The 21,566-nt window shown below is 32.7% G+C and overlaps 2 protein-coding genes across 2 annotated transcripts in view; one reads left to right on the top strand and one right to left on the bottom strand.

Moving 5' to 3' along the window:
- LOC109082727 (ensconsin-like) overlaps positions 1–4,918 on the bottom strand; it is a 42,420-nt gene extending 37,502 nt beyond the window's left edge. The window contains 1 exon segment of the mRNA XM_042713693.1: positions 4,777–4,918. Within this exon segment, the coding sequence (XP_042569627.1) occupies positions 4,777–4,809 (33 nt within the window). The 5' untranslated portion in view covers positions 4,810–4,918.
- Positions 4,919–7,501: 2,583 nt separating this feature from the next.
- LOC109057744 (protein phosphatase 1 regulatory subunit 14C-like) lies at positions 7,502–21,063 on the top strand. The gene is made up of 4 exons (XM_019074985.2): positions 7,502–7,787; positions 18,042–18,125; positions 19,298–19,330; positions 20,574–21,063. Exons 1-4 carry the CDS (start codon positions 7,560–7,562, stop codon positions 20,646–20,648), a joined length of 420 nt encoding a protein of 139 aa, XP_018930530.2. The 5' UTR covers positions 7,502–7,559; the 3' UTR covers positions 20,649–21,063.
- Positions 21,064–21,566: the final 503 nt, after the last annotated feature.

Below are 21,566 nucleotides of genomic sequence, written 5' to 3' on the forward strand. Positions count from 1 at the left end.
CTTTTAATGAACTGGAAAAGAGGTTTGTGTTTTGAATCAGTCTAATGAAATACTGAATCCATCAGAATAGTTATCGCCTGTGTCCCACCCTTTACTGTCAGCTAGATAAGAGCGTGTGTGCGTTTATGAATGAGAAACAGTTGACAGTTTACAGCCAATGGGTGAATAACACCTAAAGATCAACCTTTGACCTACTGAAAAGCATCATGACTTTAGTTCACGAACACAAAACTGACGAAGTAATGAAATACTGTTATTTGATCCCCTTTTACATACAGTGCACAGTCGACTAAAACCCCTAATAACCACCAAATGATTGCAACTGTAAATCCTCCTTCTACTTTAATCCACTATACCAGGCATATTTTGGTTTGATTTAAAAGTAAATCCCAAAAACTAAACAAACACAAAAAAAAAAAAATACCTTTTTTTTTTAATATATTAATGCCCAAATGCCCTTTTTTAAATATAAAATCTAGGAATAAAAAAAAAAATACAAAAAATATGACAAAAAAAAATTATATAAAAATATACACAGTAAAAAAAAAATTCTAAAAAAAAAAAAATTCAAACAAAAAATAACGAAAAAAAATTTAATTAAACCAATTAAAAGGTTAAAATTACTGATTTACAGGGGTATCTGCCAGAATTTAAAAAAAAAGGGATATTTTGCGGTGTAAAAACATGAGTTGATATTTGCATTGATCTGACCATGAACAGCAAGAAAGGTTTATGTTTTTGCGGTGTAAAAACATGAGTTGATATTTGCACTGACCATAAAAAGAAAAAAAAGAAAGTTTTAAATGCAAATTCATTCTCTGCCATGAAGTGGCGCTTTAGGAGCGCCGAAATATTGCGGTTTCCCCGGTAATGGCTGAACACAAAGCAGCTCCGCAGGGACAGTCACTGCTTTATCAGGAATTATAGGTCAAATTAAATAAAAATGCCAATGACACGTTTCTGAGGACAGTCGGTTCCATTAATATACATTAAAATAAAGACATCCGCGCCGCATTCTGAAGCATGCAGTGCTCATATTTACTCAATGACATCATTGCCTTTTGAAGTTTAATCCAGCTGTATTGCGACTCTTGTCTTTCCGTCCCCAACTGTAAAACCTCTTGAAATTATAATTAAGACATTTTTTTATACCATTTAACGCATTTAAAACTTTTTATGGCCTTAAGTTTGATACTAGTCACTTTAGGAGTTTTTAAGGTCCCGCGGGAGATCTGTAGGTAGCCGGTCGGGTAGAGTGGTGATACATTTTGGTAGCCTGACTGGAAAACATAATAGCCCCCGGAAGTCGGGCTAACGATTTTGCGAGCCCTGTGTGCGTGACATTCGCAGTGTTTCAGTGTATGCTGTCTCTCTAAATGAGGACGTAAACACATGATCAACATCTCCAGAGCTCACTTCATGAGCATTTGACCGTTTGATGAGTAAAACAAAGGTCATTTCACATACACAGAGCTGTAAAGGTATTCACGGAAACCCGTCAAAATAAAAGTCTGGTTTGATTTGAATTCTATTTTTCAGTAGAATGCAAATAGCCTACTACTACTACTACTTAAATGAAACAAACATTATTTTTTAATGAATGCTCACACAAGATTTCTTCTTCAGGTTTTAATTTTAATAGTAAATCCCCTTTGTTTGCCAAAAAATAAAGTTTGCTTAATTTTCAATAATTAAAGGATAAATTAAATGAATGTTTTATGCCTTCAATTGTTAAACAGAAATTTTTAAATACACAACAGAATTTCTGAGGGGAAAAAAATTCATAAGGCTACTTTAGGAAAAAAAATTAATAAATTAAGTTGTGTTATGCATTCAAATAATTAGAGATGCTAAAACAGAATTTGATAACAATAAAAAATATGGTAAAAAAAAATAAAACATTTCATAGGGCCCTAGACATCATTTTTGTTAACCTTTTAAATAAATTGATGTGAAGATGTATAAGTTTCATGATTTTAATTAATTAGACATGCTTTTTGACCGATACAATTTCATTTAACTGTTTAAAGGGTTTACTCCATCCCAAAATGAAAATTTTGTCATTAATCAATTACCCCAATGTCGTTTCAAGATTAACGAATTTGCTTTTACGGGTTTGGAACGACATGGGGTAAGTGATTAATGACAAAATTTTCATTTTGGGATGGAGTATCCCTTTAAAAAGGAGTCGAGAAAAAAAAAACTTAATCCAGAAAAATTAAAATGGAAAAAACGGAATTTTGAAAAAAATAAACCAGAATTTAGGAAAAAATAAACAAGACTTTTTTTTTCATCTACATTTAGCATTAATCACTGTTAAGAGCATTTTAAAAATAAACATATAATTGTTCAAATTAAGAAAATTATTTGTAAATCGCAAGGAAAGACAATTCCATTGAAATTACGAGTTAACTTTGTTTTCTGCTCATGATGAGAGCATTCTGATGTTTGTTTTAAGCAAAATATAAAAATACTCCAGACTTGTATCTAAATGTAAAAAATAATAATAGCTTGAACATCTGATCTTATCCGATTGCATTTGAAATACTCCTGCACTAAAGCGTCAATATAAAAAAAAAAAAAGACTACTTTTATACAGTAAATCCTACACATAATTATTCCTACATATTCTCTTGAACAACTCATAATGTGACACTGAACCTATTGTATGGTCTTTAACATTTCTACCTCTATAAGAGACACTTAACATGCACTGTAGCATTAAACTTTGATGCATGTTGCATGAATAAGCCAATACCTGATAACAGTATGTGTACTAAATCCATAAAACTGCACAAGCAAACATATTCTTGCGATGATAACCATCTGTCTTTATTGGTAAACCTTAAATACACTATTCAGATGCTGAAAGTGAGGTTAATAGGCTTTTTTAAAAATGATTGTCTATATGAATTGCATGCATTTCTGAGCATGTGACATCTGGTAACACTGAAAATGCATTTATACACATTGTGCCATTATTTACATTGCTTATTGTCTAGAGCAAATAAACAAGAATTTGCATTTAGCACTCATAAATGGAAAGGTCGGACTCATTTAGATGCTAATTCATTAAAATATTCAGGAAGCAGGGGATGCATACAATGAAGCCGTCATCATGGATTCTCATAGACGAGCTTCAGTCATATACAAAAACAATTCCTTTATTCCATTCCATTATGCTCTACTACACAAAAAATAACATTGTATTAAAAAAAAAATAAAAATTTAAACAGACACAATAAAGAATTTAAAAAAAAACAAAACAAAAAAAAATAAATATTCTAAAAAAAAAAATAAATCAGCCCAAAAAAGATTTGGAGAAATGTAGCATTACATCACTTGCTCACCAATGGATGCTCTGCAGTGAATGGGTGCCGTCAGAATAAGAGTCCAAACAGCTGATAAAAACATCACAATAATCCACACCACTCCAGTCCATCAATTAAGGTCTTGAGAAGTGAAAAGCTGTGTGTTTTTACTTCACAATGATGTTTAAATTTTTCACTTCACAAGATGATAAAACAGATATAACACAAATTTAAGGGACAGAAGGAAGAAATTTTTAAAATTAAAACTTAAAACTAAAACATTCTCTTAAGATGTTAATAGATGGACTGAAGTTTGTGGATTATTATGATGTTTTTATCAGATGACGGCACCCATTTACTTCCACTGGTGAGCAAGTGATTGTTCTGATGAAGAAACAAACTTCATCTTGGACTGCCTGAGTGTGGGTAAAGTTTTCATTTTTGGTGAACTATTAATTTAATGCTTCTACTGATCAGCGAAGAAAGTAGGTTATGAACTGATGCTGATAATAATCAAATATAATCAAATGTCTTCATATTTATAACAGTGATCTATATTTATCTGTATATGTCAAAAACCCACACACTATCATGACCATGCACCTACGTTCTATCTGTGTGTGTCTTACTTCACTAAATTCATAACTGAGAAGGCACAGGAATCTGATCTTTGCCCCTCCAGCCCAAATAAAGACAGTAACCTTACACTTTAACCAGAAAAACCGTTGTTGTCTGCGGCTAGAATCCACTGACAAAGTTTAGCAGATTTTGTAACCACAAAGGACAAGTAATCTCTGTTAATCTGCAAAATTGGTTAATCTAGAAATAGACAAATATCAGCCTGACCTACATGAGTCTGTCTTTGGACCAGTGCAATACAGACACAAAACTAGTCAGATACATTTTTATTATTATAAAAAATATATTTTTATATGAAGGTGACGTGGGCGGGGTAACCTAAATTTAAATACAATGTGATTCACTCACCAAAATATTTATGTAACAAACAAAACAAATGAAGACAGGATGATTGCACCAGGCTCTTTAAAGAGCTGGTGTATCGATATTTACTTTAGTTGTACAAATAACACAACAACACGAGTAAAACATAACAGATAAAGCCCGAAACTTGTCGACCCGTCACGTGAGATGTAACAGGTGCTAAACTCAAAACTGCTTCAACGGCGTTTAAAAAGAGTATAAACTAATTAAACAGCATCATGTCAAAACATAAAATGTTTTTCTTCGAGATAGCCGATGTAAACACCCGATGGCAGTGCTTTGGCTCAGCGTTTAGGCTGATTTACTGATTTAATCCCTTTCCTCTGACCGGCGCGCGCTGCTTCTGAGGTTAAAGTGTTTCATATGGTGACAGTTTGAACCGACCAGCTTTAAAAACAGATGAGGGTCTGGAAGCGGGATAGTAGTTTTGGACAAACTTTGCTTGAAGTAAATAAATACTCACCTTGGCTGGAACTCTGACAGACGTCGCTTCCATCCCGCTCCGCCATTTCACCGACGTCACATGAGAGGATTAGAGCGCGCCCTTAGTACAAAAGCGGCGGTTACGCGCCTCTGGCGGACAGGTGCAGAATCACAGATGCACACAGAGACAGACAGATTCGACCGACTGACTGCAAGAGCTCTTTGCTAATAAAGTCCAAATTAAGTAATTATTATTAATTAGATTTTTAGTTTTAATTATTTAATATATCTGTCTTTATTTAATTGCAATGTTTATAAAATACTGTATGTTATCAAATATAATTCGTTCTCTTTATTTTTACATTAATTTTAGATTATATAATTGGTATTTTAAAATATGCATGTATTATTGTTGTTATTTTCTAATTGTTTTATAATCACTCAATCATTTATAGGCCTATTTATTATATTTTAATTATTTTATTTTGTAACAGTTATTTAAAATGGTTTAATAATATATTTTAATAATTAATAATATATTTATTATTTTTAATTATTTAAGACAAATTTGTCTTTGTGTTGCCATCTAGTGGTAATGTATTTTCATGTTATTCACAATGCTTTGGATGCTAAACCTTGAAGAGATGTTGTTAATGGGCGAGGATTGCGAAATTTTGAGATATGAAAGTCTTGTTATATGAGACTGGGCTTTTGTAAGTCGTGAATACTAAATAACCTTATGGGACACATTTTATTTTAAGATTTTATTCCTTGCCCCCTCATTGTAAAGCTGTCCTTTTAAATAGTCTACACACTGTTTTTGATCTATACATTATTACTATTACTAACTTTTTTTTTTTCTTTTCTTTTTTTATGGTATACCTGTTTATGTGTTTTCCTTGCAATATTACGAGATGTCCAAAAGGTGGCAGCAATTTACAGTACACTTCCACAACTTCAAACAAAAAATGAAGTGTGTGTTGTTCCATGTGGACCTTGATGATCTGATCATGAAAATGATATATATAAGAATGTATCATAAAAAAAATATAATAATAATAAAAACTTAAACCATCCACAATGATTTGCTGTGTGTTTTTTTGTGTGTGTGTGTGTGTGTGTGTGTGTGTGTGTGTGTGTGTGTTTGTGTGTGTGTGTGTGTGTGTGTGTGTGTGACTTGTGTACTAAGCCAGTTGTTATTTTTGGAAGTGACATCATTTGACATCACTCTCTTTTACATACAAACAAATGGCTAAAAAATATGAGAAAAAAAGTACTTCTGAGAATTGTTTGGTTCAGCTTAACGCAGAATGTACAAAAACAGAACAATAAGCCATGTATTTTTGGATGGGATGGTTTAATATTGAATATCCCCAGATAACCTCTAATCCACATACACGCACCCCATGCTTCTTGTCTACCAATCCATCATCCTGGCTGCTCACATACATCATGCATCCCACATGGTTATTAAGAAGCATCATAAAGTAGATAAATGAGAACATGAAGGAACCAAATCTCTCTCCCTCAGTCTCTCTTGTTCTCTTTCTAAAGCAGCACTGGTGTTTTGGGACTGGGCCATCTCATTAGTGTGAGTTTCATTTCGTTACATAAGCCCTGAACACTTTCTCTCCTCACTGTCCTCTATCCCACTGAAGCTCCGACCTCAGCTCCCCTTTAACATACAAGCACATATCATGCATCAACATAATACACATAACAAAGACAACTTTTTCTCCCAGTTAGGGCATAATATGAATTTGATTTGTAAACCAGGACAAGTTTATCTTAAAGATCATGCATGTCTGTTTTCTTTGTTTATATACACCACCTGCATGTGTGCTGTAATCTGTGTATTGTGCCTTATCATATTTCGTATCGCATATTGTATCGGACTGTATTGTATAGTATAGTTGCCTCCATAAATCAATTATATATCATTATAAAGCAAAATATCAAATCAATATCAAAATAATATGTTGTACTGTATTTTATTGTAATGTATACTGCATTTTATTTTGTATTGCATTCTATGTTTTGATAGATAGATAGATAGATAGATAGATAGATAGATAGATAGATAGATAGATAGATAGATAGATAGATAGATAGATAGATAGATAGACAGACAGATAGATAGACGGATGGACGGACGGACGGATGGATAAATAGATAGCCGGACAGACAGATAGATAGTAAGCCGGGACAGACAGACATAGATAGATAGAGATAGATAGTAGCCGGACATACAGATAGACGGATAGATAGATAGATAGATAGATAGATAGATAGATAGATAGATAACAATAGATAGATAGATAGATAGATAGATAGATAGATAGATAGATAGATAGATAGATAGATAGACAGCCGATAGACAGACAGACGGACAGACAGACGGGCGACGGACGGACGGACACGGACGGACGGAAGGACAGACAGACAGACAGACAGACAGACAGACAGACAGACAGACAGACAGACAGACAGACAGATAGATAGATAGATAGATAGATAGATAGATAGATAGATAGATAAGATTAATACCATGGTACATGTCAGTATGTCATGATCATCTCATGCTGTACCATACTGGCACAGCTTGTTCAGGATCTCTGTTGTGTCCAATGAGCGCAGAGGGATTTCACGTTTCACCAATACTGTGCGCGTTCCGGCACTCACAGCGTTAACGGGCTTGACATTCCCCTCCCACGCGCCGGGCTCCCTTTAAATGCTCGCGCTGTGCTTTAAATAGCAGGTGTGAGAAACTGACTGTGTCCCTGCATACACCCCTCAGACACCACCACCGCCATCACCGCCGCAATGTCCACCGCCAGCGCCGAGACGACCACACAGCTGCCCCCGGCCGCGGCCAGGGTGTTCTTTCAGCCCGGCGTGGGCTGCGCCGGTCCCGGACCGATGCAGCGGGACGACCCGGTGCAGAAAAAGCAGGGCAAAGTGACGGTGAAGTACGACAGAAAAGAGCTGCGGAAGAGACTCATACTGGAGGAATGGATCATTGAACAGCTGAGCGAACTTTACGACTGCGAGGTAAGACTGGACCCGAACCGGAACTCCATAAAAGAGCTTCAATCTAGATCATTATTGATCATTAGTTTTTTATTTAATTATTAGTTATTTTTGTTTATTGTAGATATAGTTTTAATATTTTTATTTGAGATATTTTTGTAAAATAAAATAATTTCTAAAACAAAAAAATAATTTTGTTGTAAAAACAAAATTCATTAATGACTATTATTATAATTATAAATGCATTAATTGATATTGTAATATATATGCTAATGAATAATATAATTGTATTCTTTTAATTATCATTTATGCAAGGCATCATACAGTACAGACAAAATACTATATTTTCTATTTAATAATTTTCATTCAGAGCTTTTTTTTTAATGAATGCTATCTTTTAGAAACAACATTCATAACATCTGCAAATATGCCACTTATCAGCCAGGCAAAATAAACGGTTGTTTTCAGCTTCATTCATCACTGTCTTTTTGGAGTAGCTTGAGGTTAAGTGTCTTGACCATGGGCATAATGATGATACAGTAGTATATAAATCAGCTCATGCGGGGTTCTGAAGGTCTCAAACCCAGATTTTTAACCTCAAAGCTACACCATTCCCTTGGGTTTAGGTTGACAAATTGTGGTCTTCTTTGTGTGACCTATATTTGGCTGCGATATGAGACTACAGCTTTAGGCATCCTTTGGCATCAGTCCTCATTTGAAGATGACCAAACGTCATTCTGCTGAACTGTGAAGTGTCTTATTGCTCTGTACAGTGTGCTGGTCTCTTTTGTTCTTTCTCTATCTGTATCTCTCAGTGTTACTGTTCTGCAGCAGCTTACTTTTTTTTCTGCTGATGCTGTGTTGTCCCCAGAGAGACAAGAAAGAGAGAAACGGCTAGTTTGACTCTGTGATTTAATTTAGCTAGTTATTGAAAAGTATTATTATTTTTTATTTTTTTATTTTAGGTTATTGAGGATATATTGTTTTTTTTTTAGATGTATTTTGTATGTAAATTAATATTCCTAAAAATATTTTCTTGTAAATAAAAATATATATATTTTTTGTAATATTTATTATATTTTGTTTGAAATCAAATAATAATAATAATAATAATAATAATAATAATAATAATAATAATAATAATAATAATTAATGTCCATTTTATTTTTACTCAAAGCCTCGTATAGTACAGGCAATATTATAATTGTATTAATGTCCATTATATTTACACAAAAACCCTCATATAACACACACAAACACTTTACACTATATTATAAAAAAATACACATTCAACATCTTTTGAATATATATATTTAAAAAACTGTATATTTATATTATAAAAATAATTTTTAATATATCAATAATTAATAAATACAATCAAATACAGAAACAATCACAAATACTTATCATAGTAATAGTGATTTTTTTTGTCTACAAAAATTCCATTATGGGTAAATACAGATAAACAAAATCACAAATATTTATCATCAATATGATTTTTTTTTTCATAAATAGGTACTGTCAGATAGGTTTAGTATTACAGTGACAAAATACAGTGATGTGATCATAGTAATCAGTTTGTGCTCTGCATTTAAAAAAGTGCACAAACATAACACACACACATAGGTACATTTCTGTACCGCGAACACACAACCGGGGCAGTAGTATTATCCTGCGGCGCCCGGGGAAAATGCATTAAGTCTTAGCCTTGGATGTCAAGGGCACAGTCGTGGTATTGCCCGGCCCAAGACTCAAACCCACAACCTGTGGGGTTAGGAGTCAAACTCTCTAACCTAGGCCAGACATCCCCTATATGGAAATTTCTTTTAAATGCATTAAGTCTGAGAATACACAACCCAGCAGGGTCTTGATTGTGATGTTTAATGTAATGCCATTCTTGTTCTGACAAAGTTCACTAAGCAGACATGAGCATGTGGTAAAACGAGCATTTATATGGTCTCACTGAATGACAAAATGGCATTCGCATCACTATGGTTTACAGTCAAAATTATATGTTTTAATAAAATTCAAAAAATTTGATATAAATAAAATACATATCTGTGTGAGTTATATTCAGAATATATTATTTTGATATAATACATAGCATTTGTGGCAAATGAAATGCTTTTTATTTGTGGTGATAATCAAAACATTAAATAGGATGCTGTTTACAAGCTCAAGCATCTAATCAGATTAAACATGAAGAGGTGTTTACTCAGGTGTATTCTAATGACCCCCGTCACATTATACTATAGAAACAAGAAGAGGAAGTCACACATAGTCAATAACTGTTCACAGCTCAATGTCTGGGTGCCCATTAACAGCAGGTTTCAATCAAAGGCAAGAGACTTCATGTAAACAACAGGATTCTGAATTGGAATATGGCTGCACTTTTTAATGTTTTTCAAAGAAGTCTCTTATCCTCACCAAGGCTGCATTCAGTTGATCAAGAAATACAGTAAAGACAGTATTGTTAAATATTATTACAATTTAAAATAACTGGTTTCTGTTGTAATATCTTTTAAAATGTAATTTATTCCTGTGATCAAAGCTGGATTTTCAGCATCATTACTCCAGTCTTCAGTGTCACATGATGCTTCAGAAATCATTTTAATATGCTGATTTGCTACTCAAGAAACATTCATTATTATCACGGTTGAAAACAGTTGAAGCTTCCAGTTCTGCAGCTGAAATTTTGCAATCTCATTAGCATTTCTTTTCATTGGCTGAGCAAAAATGATCAAAACCTTGTTGATATTCACAAGTTGAATGTTTGTTTGTTTGTTTGTTTGATATTACTTAAATATGTCTCTCACACTGTTAAATGAGTTAAGGGAACGTGTTTAGCAGGTTAGCATGTAAACAGACAGTTGCTGATGGGAATTGCGTGCATCCCCATTGTGCACTATGGCTGTAAGGGTTAGTGTAAGGTGTTGACAACTTAGGCAGATTTTCTTAAAGAAGAGTAGGTCAGCATGGGATTACTTGCTGACAGTGAAGGTTTTCTGTCTCTAGAGAAGTTTGACAGAATTGAACTATTTCTAACTAAACCCTGAGGCCCGAAACTTAATCTCTAGAACATGAATGCATATGCTTTCCAAAAGCTGTGCAGATGCTTCTAGAAATGCAGGCTTAGTTGTATGCATTGTTGCATTCCCAAATGTCAAGTTTTAGTTGATTTAGTTTTAGAACTTCAAGTTAAACTAAGCAACAAGCTTTGCAACAAGCTAAAATAAAATGTTTAATTTATTTCATTAAATGTTTATTTCAAGTAAAAAAAAAAAGGAGTATGCTTATTATTTTAACTCTGACTTCAATTCTTAAAAATTAAATTCTAGGCAATTTAAATAAATATTTTATTTGGATATTATGAGTCAGTTTTATAATACATTTAATAAAAATGACACTATAAATACTGTAAAAAAAAATTGAAAACCCATGAATAATTCAATTAAAACTGAAAAAAATTATTAATATAGACATTTAATAATTTAGACACTTAAAAAGCAAATACCAATAAAAGTGACAAGAACACACAAAAGTACTAAAACTTAAAAATGAAAATGGAAAATATAATAATGAAAACTATTTCAAAATATTAATTAAACTCTATCGATGTTCAAAAAACAAGCAAACCAATAATAAAAATGACAAGAACACACAACAAATTGACTAAATCCTTAACTAACATTAAAATGAAACAGAAAATATCAGAATGAAAACCTGAATAATACAATTTGGTTTAATTGTACAACCATTTGAAGGTTGCTCTATCGCCACCTTGAGTACAAGTATTTACAGTGCTTGCAATTGCATTGGCCAATCATTTGAGCCTGTGATGGGCTTAAACCGGCTCGCTTTATAACATCTCTTAACTATGACATCACAGAGCTGAGCTTTGACATCACTCAAACAGGATGAGTGACAGCACAGCGTGGATTAGATGAATTTGGCTGTCTTATATTGAGAAAGTGTATCCAACAGAGCGAAAGCAAGAAAGAAATGGTGTAACGTTATCAGGATATTCAGAGGTTATTTTCCGTGGCTTCTGGGAGAAGAGGATTGGGGAAAGGAATTAAAGCAGAAATTAGAACAGAAGATGAGAGGAAAGTAATGGAAAGGCAGAGGATGGACGAATTTAATAGAATTAGAATAGAATATGTTTAGCGGATGATAAAACAAAGGAAAAACAGGCAATTTACGATATAAAATATACAGAGATATTGGACTGGGAATTGAAGCAATTTCTGCCTCTGTAGTTAAACAGCATGTCATCTCATGCACACACTAACAATCCTCTGAGAAACAATAATGGTGTGTGTGTGTGTGTGTGTGTGTGTGTGTGTGTGTGTGTGTGTGTGTGTGTGTGTGTGTGTGTCTATTTTCACAGCATGATCTCTGCATTTTCAGCAGCCTTGTCTGTGCTTACAAGGCTTAAGAAGAACAAATGTAGGCTGCTTCTTGTTGCGATTTGCATGTATGTGTGTGCCAGAGCTCTGATGTTCTTTGTCTTAGTAAAACAAGTCCATCTGGGGTTCATTAGTGTATTGAACGTGCATATGAGGTGGTTACGTGCGAGCTAATGATGGAGTCCTCAAACCAATGACGGTCACAAACTGCTGCTGCCTAAGCTGTTTTCTGCTGAGGATTCTGTCTATTTTGGGCAGCGTGCAGCAGTTTCCAAGCGTGCTGATTCTCTCTGTGTGATCATGGATGAATAGTGCTGTGATAGGATGTGAAAGCTAATTCAGTAACACTGCTGTTCTAAACACTAATCCTACATATTCAGATTCACAGTCAATAAACATGCATTTTCCATTTTTATGGCTGATTTTTAAAAGTAGATGCAACGTGCTTATTATTTCAACTCTGTCTTCAATTATACTTATAATTAAATTGTATATGCTTGCAATTTAAATAAATATTCTGGTATTATGGCTCAGTTTTACTTTTTAATAAATCACACTATAATTGAAAAAAAATACATGACATTGTATTGTTTAAAACATTTTTGCAAAGATTGTTACATTCTGTTTTGGATTTGAATGATAAAGCTTTTATGGAAAAAAAACAGTTAAAGCATGATATTTTCACTGTAATCAAGGTTATTATAGTATATATATAGTATATAGTATGTATATATAGTATATAGTATGTATATATATATATATATATATATATATATATATATATATATATATATATATATATATATATATATATATATATTATATATATATATATAAAATATTAATATAATTAAACATTTTATTTCAGCTAGTTAGTTTAAATGAATGAATTAAAATAACTCAAATTAAAACTGAAATAAAAAAATCATGAAAACTATATTGATTTTAAAAAAGCAATTAAATTAAATTAACTAAAATTAAAATGAAACAGAAAATATAAAAATTAACTAATTCAAAATATTACTAAAATCTATATAGACATATTGAAAAAAAAAACTAATAAAATGACAAGAACGTGCACAACTAAATCTAAAAACGTTAAAATTAAAATGACAAATAGAAAAATTAAGACAATTAAGACAAAACGATTAAAACTCATTAAAATTAAAAATGAGAACAGAAAATTAAAAAAATTAATAATTCAAAATATTAATAAAAATTAATATATAACCCCCATATATAACCCATATATAACCCATTAAAAAGTAATTGTGATGAGGGACATGATAAATTAATAAAATTAATGAATAATAATGTATTATTTGAAGAAAGAAAAATTACATTGTGTACTAAACAGTGTAATCTATCAAATAAAGTGACTAAATTCAGCACCATGTTAGTTATCAGTACACTGAGTCACAGAGAGCAAACAAAATGTTTCCTGAAAATGGCTGCAAAACACACTCTGCATTCTGACACAGCATAAGAAGCAGTGAGATGTTTCCTCTACATTCAGCCCAGTGGGGTCTGCTTACAAAAGATACCCACAACCCCCCTCTCCACCGTTTTCCTCTTCAGCGAGGGGGAAGGGGTTCGTCTTTGATGTTGAGTGCTTCAGGGGTCTGTCTGTCTGATATCGCGGGTGCTGCTTTTTATTCCACTTTGACTGTTTGTATTGATGAAGCATGTTTGTGTTTAGTATTAGAGACTTTTAATCTCTGATTTTTATTTCTGTTTGACCTTGTAGCAGAAGTGTCATTTAATTTTGAAATTTCATTTTTGCTAATTTGAAAAGATTATTTGTATCGCTGATCATTAAGAAGCACAATTACTGCATGTAAAAATTACTCCAGTCTTCAGAGTCACGATCCTTCAGAAATCATTCTAATAGCTGATTTGGTCAGTTATTATTCATTAATATTGGAGCTGAATTATTAAAAATGGCTTTTATTATTATTAGTGTTGAAACTGTTTCATGGAAATATTTTTGTGGAAACCATGACATTTTGTTCCAGAATTCTTTGATGTATAACAAGAACAGCATTTATTTACTGTCACTTTTGATAATTCATTTCTTTAAAAACGACTTACCCCAGACTTTTGAATGGTAGTGTATCAGAGTTTCCACAGGAATATTAAGCAGCACAACCGTTTTCAATATTTAGAATAATAAGAAATGATTCTTGAGCAACAAATCAGCTTATTGGAATGATTTATTTTTTTACTCACAGGAATAAATTACATTTAAAAAAATATTTAAGAAAACTGTTCTTAAATTTGAACAATCTTTCATAATATTACTGTTTTTACTGTACTTCAAATAAATGCAGTCTTTGGTGAGAATAAGAGATTTCTTTCCAAAACATTTTTTTGGTTTATTAAAACTATATATTAGATTGAAATTTGAACCTGTGCCCCTTTACTTGTAGACTAACGTATTTTATTTGTATATTATTTGGCCTATGCGTTTTTTTTTAATCTTTTTTTTTTTTGGTCTTGTCTTGCCACGGGCACTAATAAAACCACAAATGCATCTGATGCCCCCTCAAAAAAATGGGTTCATGTCACCCCTGCCTTGTAGAGACCAAATTTATCACTTTGATTCTGCCGTCAAAATGACCCTGATCATAAATCATCCGTGACACACAGGATATGCATGCGGATAGTATTTCATGAGCACATATGTGCTGGTACAGTACAATCTGCTTGTTTATGTTGGTATTCAAATCGTGTTATGTGTGTGGGAGCATGTGTGTGAATTCTCAGCATAGCTGTCGGCATTTCTGTGTACATTTTTCACCCTCCTGCAAGACCTTTCTCACACCAATGCCTGTTTGCTATTCTAATACAAATCCGCAGTGATCTGACCTGTCTGTTGCGAGAGAGAGAGAGAGAGAGAGAGAGAGAGAGAGAGAGACCGAGAGAGAGAGAGAGAGAGAGAGAGAGAGAGAGAGAGAGATGGTTTCCCTCTTCTGTTTGCAGATGAGACACCAGTCGACTGCACGATGAGGCACAACGCACAGACAGGTCTAGTGAAGGTGTCTGTGCTGCTTCTGCAGACTGGAAGAGCTCATTCAACTCTCTGATCTGACAGCACATGCATTCACTACCCACAATACACCTGCAGGGCTTTTCATTCACAACAGACAGACATTATATGCAAGCAACGGGAATGAAAAATGATTTGATAAAATGGATAAAAAATGATTTATGATGCCATAGTGGGCATTAATGATTGCTCAAATACAGCAATTATGAGAATGACAAGAAGCTTTTATAAAACAACTGTAATAGCAATATGATAAATAACTATCTTTAATAAATAAATCTTTAATTAATTAAATTAATTTATATTTAATTAGATTAAATATTAAGTATTAGATTAAATATTATCAAGTATATATATATATATATATATATATATATATATATATATATATATATATATATATATTACATCTCTCTCATAGTATTTCAATAAATAATTATTCATACTATAATAATACATTTTTATTAATATATGTCTGTATGCTATATATATAATTTATATTATAATATATTATAATGTATAATAAACAATTAACTAATTCAATGTATAGATATATTAATGAATATATAAAATAAAATAAACAAATACGTATTTCAATAGATAATTCAACACACACACACACACACACACACACACACACACACGTAAAAAGAATAATTATTTATAAAAATATATATAAATATGAATATATAAAATATGAATTCAACATACATATATTAATAAATGTATAAAAAATTATATAAAATATATTTAAATACATTAAAAATTGATTTTCGTAATTGATTTTCGCAAAACTAGACACAGCAATGCAGAGGTGTTGCTAATGTGGTTGCTAAGTTCTGGGTGCTTTTTAGCATGTTACTATGTGGTTTCTTACAGACTTCTTGGTTCATCAGTGTGAATGTAACTAATGAAATGATTGTTCCAGAGGGCTGATGGGCTCTGTGTCAGCTGAGTCTTTGCGGCTGGTATTGTCTTCTTTGCCATTTTCCCTTTCAAAGAGAAAACACACAAACAAAAAGTCTCAAATTTCTTCTAATAATGAATGTGTAAATGATGTATGAGCCAATCTGAGAGCAGGCAGGCGACTGATTGGATCATTATTTTAACAAACAGCTCTAACAAGGTTAAAGAAACCATGCTGGTGTACTGAAAGGCTGATTTGTCAAAGTCTTCATTGAAAGTGCATATTTGAGTGTGTCTTCTTTTGCAGATTTATAGTGTTAATATACATTTATGTGTATCCATTAAGTCTTAAGTGAAAAAGTGTGTCAGAATCATTCTGAATAGATTTACACGAAGCTCAGATAATGTGGTCTATGCAGAAGCTGATGAGAATTTTGAGGCATGAGGGGAAACGTGAAAATACTCATATTTTTGATGAAATCACTCTTTTAAAGGTATAAAACAGTTCTAGATCCATCATTGTCAGTTTTCCCTCACCGAATGAACCATAGTGTGAATTTCCTTCTCAACCACCCACGCTTTCTTAACCCACACACACAGCCAGACTCATCTTTACTAACTCTGCAGACCAGCACTAATCATTGTGACCTGCTTCTTGTTAAATTAAGAATAAAAAATAAAAGTTTTCTTTCATTCCCCTTCTTTCTGTATTCCCTCTGAAAGGAAGCAGTGGTTATTAACCTGATGCTCATTTGAGTTGCTAGTAAACACAACATCAGTGCAGCTTGAGACAGAGATTGGTAACTGGGAGATCTGGGGGGCAGAACTAGAAATCTTGCTGCTTTTTTTAAGCTGAACTGTTAACTGTAGACCATGAAAGCTGGCATGGGTTGCACAGTTCTTTAGATGGATGATGCTCACTTCTAGGACAGTTAGAGCTGAGTCTGCCTTTGAGAAAATCTTATAAAAAAATAAATAAATAAATAATAATAATAATAATATATATACATACATACTATATATATATATATATATATATATATATATATATATATATATATATATATATATATATATATATATATATATATATATATATATATATATATATATATATAAACCAAATTAAATTTTAAAAATAAATGTTAAGTATTAATAAATAAATTTTAAAAATTGTATTTGTGTGTTTGTAATTGTTATATAAAATATGTATAAAATTAAAAAAATAATGCATAAAGTTTTAAGTGTGAAAAATGATGAAATAATAAAAGTGTATATATATATATATATACATACATATATTATGCATTGGTGTAATCATTTTTGTGATTAAAAAATGTATATGTATATTTACTTTTTAAAAAATCAGTGAATAGATTTAATACATAAACACATTTAAAAAAAAACAGCGGATCCTGGATTTGTCCTTGGTTCAGAATTAGCTGAAACCCTCACAATCCCTGGCACTCACACAGGCAGAAATGACAAATGTTGTTTCAAAATGATTGTCTATATGGATGATGTGAATTATTCCACCTCTCTCTTATTCCCCAAACAAGCCAAAACGATTGGTACATGGAAAATACTTCCCTCTCCTTCTCTCACCTTTAAAGAGGCCAGTGTATTTATAGAGCTCATCTCATCTGTCTGTGTGGCTCTGTCTGTCATCACTGGCACTTTCTGATGTTCTGGACGCTTCAGACTGTCTCCTGAGGTTCTCTAGAAAGCTTCCTAAAAATGAAGAACAGAACCCGGAGGGGAAATTAATCACTTGGAGGTTTCTTTTTAACTCTTGGTGGTTTCAGATGTTTCTGCAAGATTCAGTATAGGCACACAAGAAATCTCATTTGTGATTTCTCACTGTGTGATGTGTTCACTTCCACTAATGTTGCCTGATCTCTGCTTTTACAGGAAGAGGAAATGCCAGAGGTGGAGATAGACATTGATGATCTCCTGGAGGTGAACAGTGAAGACGAGAGAGCCATAAAACTACAGGTAAAACTACAAGTCCTGTGAGAATGCTTTTTTTTATTAGTTCACCCAAAAATGAAAATATGCTGAAAAAAATGTCATCATACTCGGGTAGATGAGTTTGTTTCTTCATCGGAACAGATTTGGAGAAATGTAGCATTACATAACTTGCTCACCAATCCTCTGCAGTGAATGGGTGCCATCAAAATGAGAGTCCAAACAGCTGATAAAAACATCACAATATTCCACAAGTAATCCACAGCACTCCAGTCCATCAGTTAACATCTTGTGAAGTGAAAAGCTGTGAGCTTGTAATAAACACATCCATCATTAACTGTTCAGATGTTAAACCATTTATTCTGTCCAAAATACAAGTCCATAATCCAAAATAACACTTCCCTCAGTTTAAAAGTTCATCCACTGTTCTCCTCTCACATCAAAATTCACCATCATATTTGTGTAGAAATATTTCGGACTGTTTTCACTTATAAACAGTGCTTGATCTGTGCATATTTCTCTCCTGATTCAGATGAGATTACTTTTTCACTGGAGAAAGCAATATTATGGATAGATGACTTGTATTTTAGCCAGAAGCAATGGTTTGAAGTTAACACAATGTTAACTTATGGACTGGAGTGGTGTGGATTACTTGTGGAATATTGTGATGTTTTTATCAGCTGTTTGGACTCTCATTCTGACGGCACCCATTCACTGCAGAGCATCCACTGATGAGCAAGTGATGGAATGCTACATTTCTCCAAATCTGTTCTGATGAAGAAACAAACTCATTTACATCCGGGATGGCCTGAGGGCAAGTACATTTCCAGCAAATTTCCACTGGGTGAACTATTTCTTTAAAGACTGAAAGTATTTAGTTTAGTTTAAGTTAGAATGAAGAGAATCTTACTGAGTAATTAGTTAAAGTTAAAGTCAGCAAGTTTATAACTAGCTAGCTGAATAAAAACATCTGGTTTAATATCACAGATATTTAAAAGAAACTTTAGTGCCACCTTGAGGGTGCACATTTATGCAAAAACACATTAAGCATGAAAACCAGGACTGCACAATTGCAGTTCCCTAGCTGAGAATTCACACTGTGTACGTATTAGTATATTTTAAGTCTGTAAATGCTGAAGCTTCTTAAGTTGTTGGTGTGTGTCTCAGTTGGTTGATATCTCTCTGTTTTTGTCCCTCAGGGATCACTGTCAGACTGCTACAAGCCCACTGATGTAAGTCATAACGTTAAATATAGGCCGCTAACACACAGCTCTGTTTCAAAACCTAGTGAATAGACAATATTTTAAGGAATATTTTTAAGACATCATGAATGCACTCACAAAGCAAAAGCTTTACAGCCACATTACGCTGCCTTATATTTTCATATGTATCTGAAAATATATAAATAAATACATATAATTAGTCAACTTTTAGTTGCTGTTCACAAGCAGTGTATGTGGCTCGCATGATTCACTGCATGAGTGCTTCATATCAGTAACTTATGAGGTTGCATTTTGATTACTTCAAATGCACACACACACACACACAAACACTGCTTCAGGACATGCCAGTGGATTTCATATAAGTGCACTGACCTGAAAACGTGTGTTCAAAGAATTCATACAACACTATGAAAATCATAATGCAAAAGAGCTATAGCAGACACAATAACCCACTGACCCACACACACATATAGATGCCTTTGCTCCAATTTAAACAAACGTTTACTTGATTATTGAAATTTGGAAGTACTTCTGTTTTCTTTTTCTTTTTAATTCAATTTTACATTTATAATATTTTTGATTTTTATTTAATACCATTATATTTATTCTCATTTATTGATTTATACCTTTAACAAAATTCTTCTAATATTTTATTTTATTATATATACACTATGGTTCAAAAGTTTGGGGTCTGTAAGAATTTTTGAAAGAAGTCTCTTATGTTAATTGAGGCTGTATTTATTTAGTCAGAAATACAGTAAAAATGGAAATAATTGAAATATTATATACAATTTAAAATACCTGTTTTATGTTTGGATATATTTTAAAATGTAATATATTCTTGTGAATCAAAGCTGTATTTTCAGCATCATTACTCCAGTCTTCAGTGTCACATGATCCTTCAGAAATCATCCTAATATGCTGATATGCATTTCTAATCATCAGTGTTGAAAACAATGTATCAGTATTAAATGATATAATATGAATAAATATAATATAAATGTCTTTACGGTCACTTTTGATCAATTTAATACAATATTAATAATAAAATGATAAAATAATATACATTAATTTCTTTAAAAAGAAATGTTACTTTTTTTTTTACTTTTTTAAAATAAATAATAAAAGTGTAATTTTCATCTTTAGACATCTAATTGCACACACACAAACACACTCAGTGTATCCATCATTATCTTGTGTTAAATGAAAAGCAATCTGCCTCACTCTCTCTCTGTCTTTCTCTCTTCATCAGGACTTTGTGCGCGAGCTCCTCGGCAGGATAAGAGGATTGAGAAAACTCAGTGCTCCGCAGAAGAAAAGCTTTTAAGTGCTCAACAATGCCAACGACAATCCAGCTACCTGGACTACAGGTCCCACAATCCATCACTCAGCGTAGAGTCGACCTCATACAGCCCTCAAGGATTCGCTATCCCAGGATTCATTTCTGGTCCAGAAACAATATACTAGAGTTCATTTTCCAAGGACCTTGACTTTGTTCAGTACACCTAAATTGAGTCATATTTCCCATAGATCAGACAATAAATCCAAGAGTGCAAAGTTCATCTGGGACACAATCAAACAATCTCAGCAGCCGCTCGGGACAGTCTAATGTTCCTGTCCTCAACCTCTCAAAGGGTCTTACAGGCCCAACACATTAATACACGCTTGGTGCAGTAATACAGCTATTTTTATGAGCCACAACCGACTACAAAGCTATTTTATACAGCCTATTAAATATATTTAACATTTTTTTTAAATGATTAATTAATTAATTTTTAATTTAAATAAAGTTGCTGAAGTAACATCCATTTTTTGGTATTTGTTCTTAAGCAAAAGACTGGTTTTAATAGCTGTTGGCTTTTTCTGCTGATCTCAGAACAGTTTTTCCCCTCCGAATAAATGTCTTTATTCTTTTTCCAATCATCTGATTCTGGATCAGCAGTGATAGTCACCAAAATCTGTCCAGTTAAATTTCATAAATTTGCACGATGGTCATTCTTCCCTAGAATCTGTACATGAGCAAAGCATAATGGAATATTTAGGTTCATGAACTGTGGGTACTGTTCGGTTTAATGTTATATAATTGGCCAGAATACATATCAGTCTGTTCATCATAATTCTGTTTTTATAACAATGATAATCTTTCAAGAACACTGAACTGTTCTTGAAAGGTGTGGTTAAAATAACTACTTTCATAAAGTGAATATGACTGTGGTATGATGCATTTTTTAAGATTTTGGGTGAC

Source organism: Cyprinus carpio, chromosome A23, assembly GCF_018340385.1.
Source record: "Cyprinus carpio isolate SPL01 chromosome A23, ASM1834038v1, whole genome shotgun sequence".
NCBI lineage: Eukaryota > Metazoa > Chordata > Actinopteri > Cypriniformes > Cyprinidae > Cyprinus > Cyprinus carpio.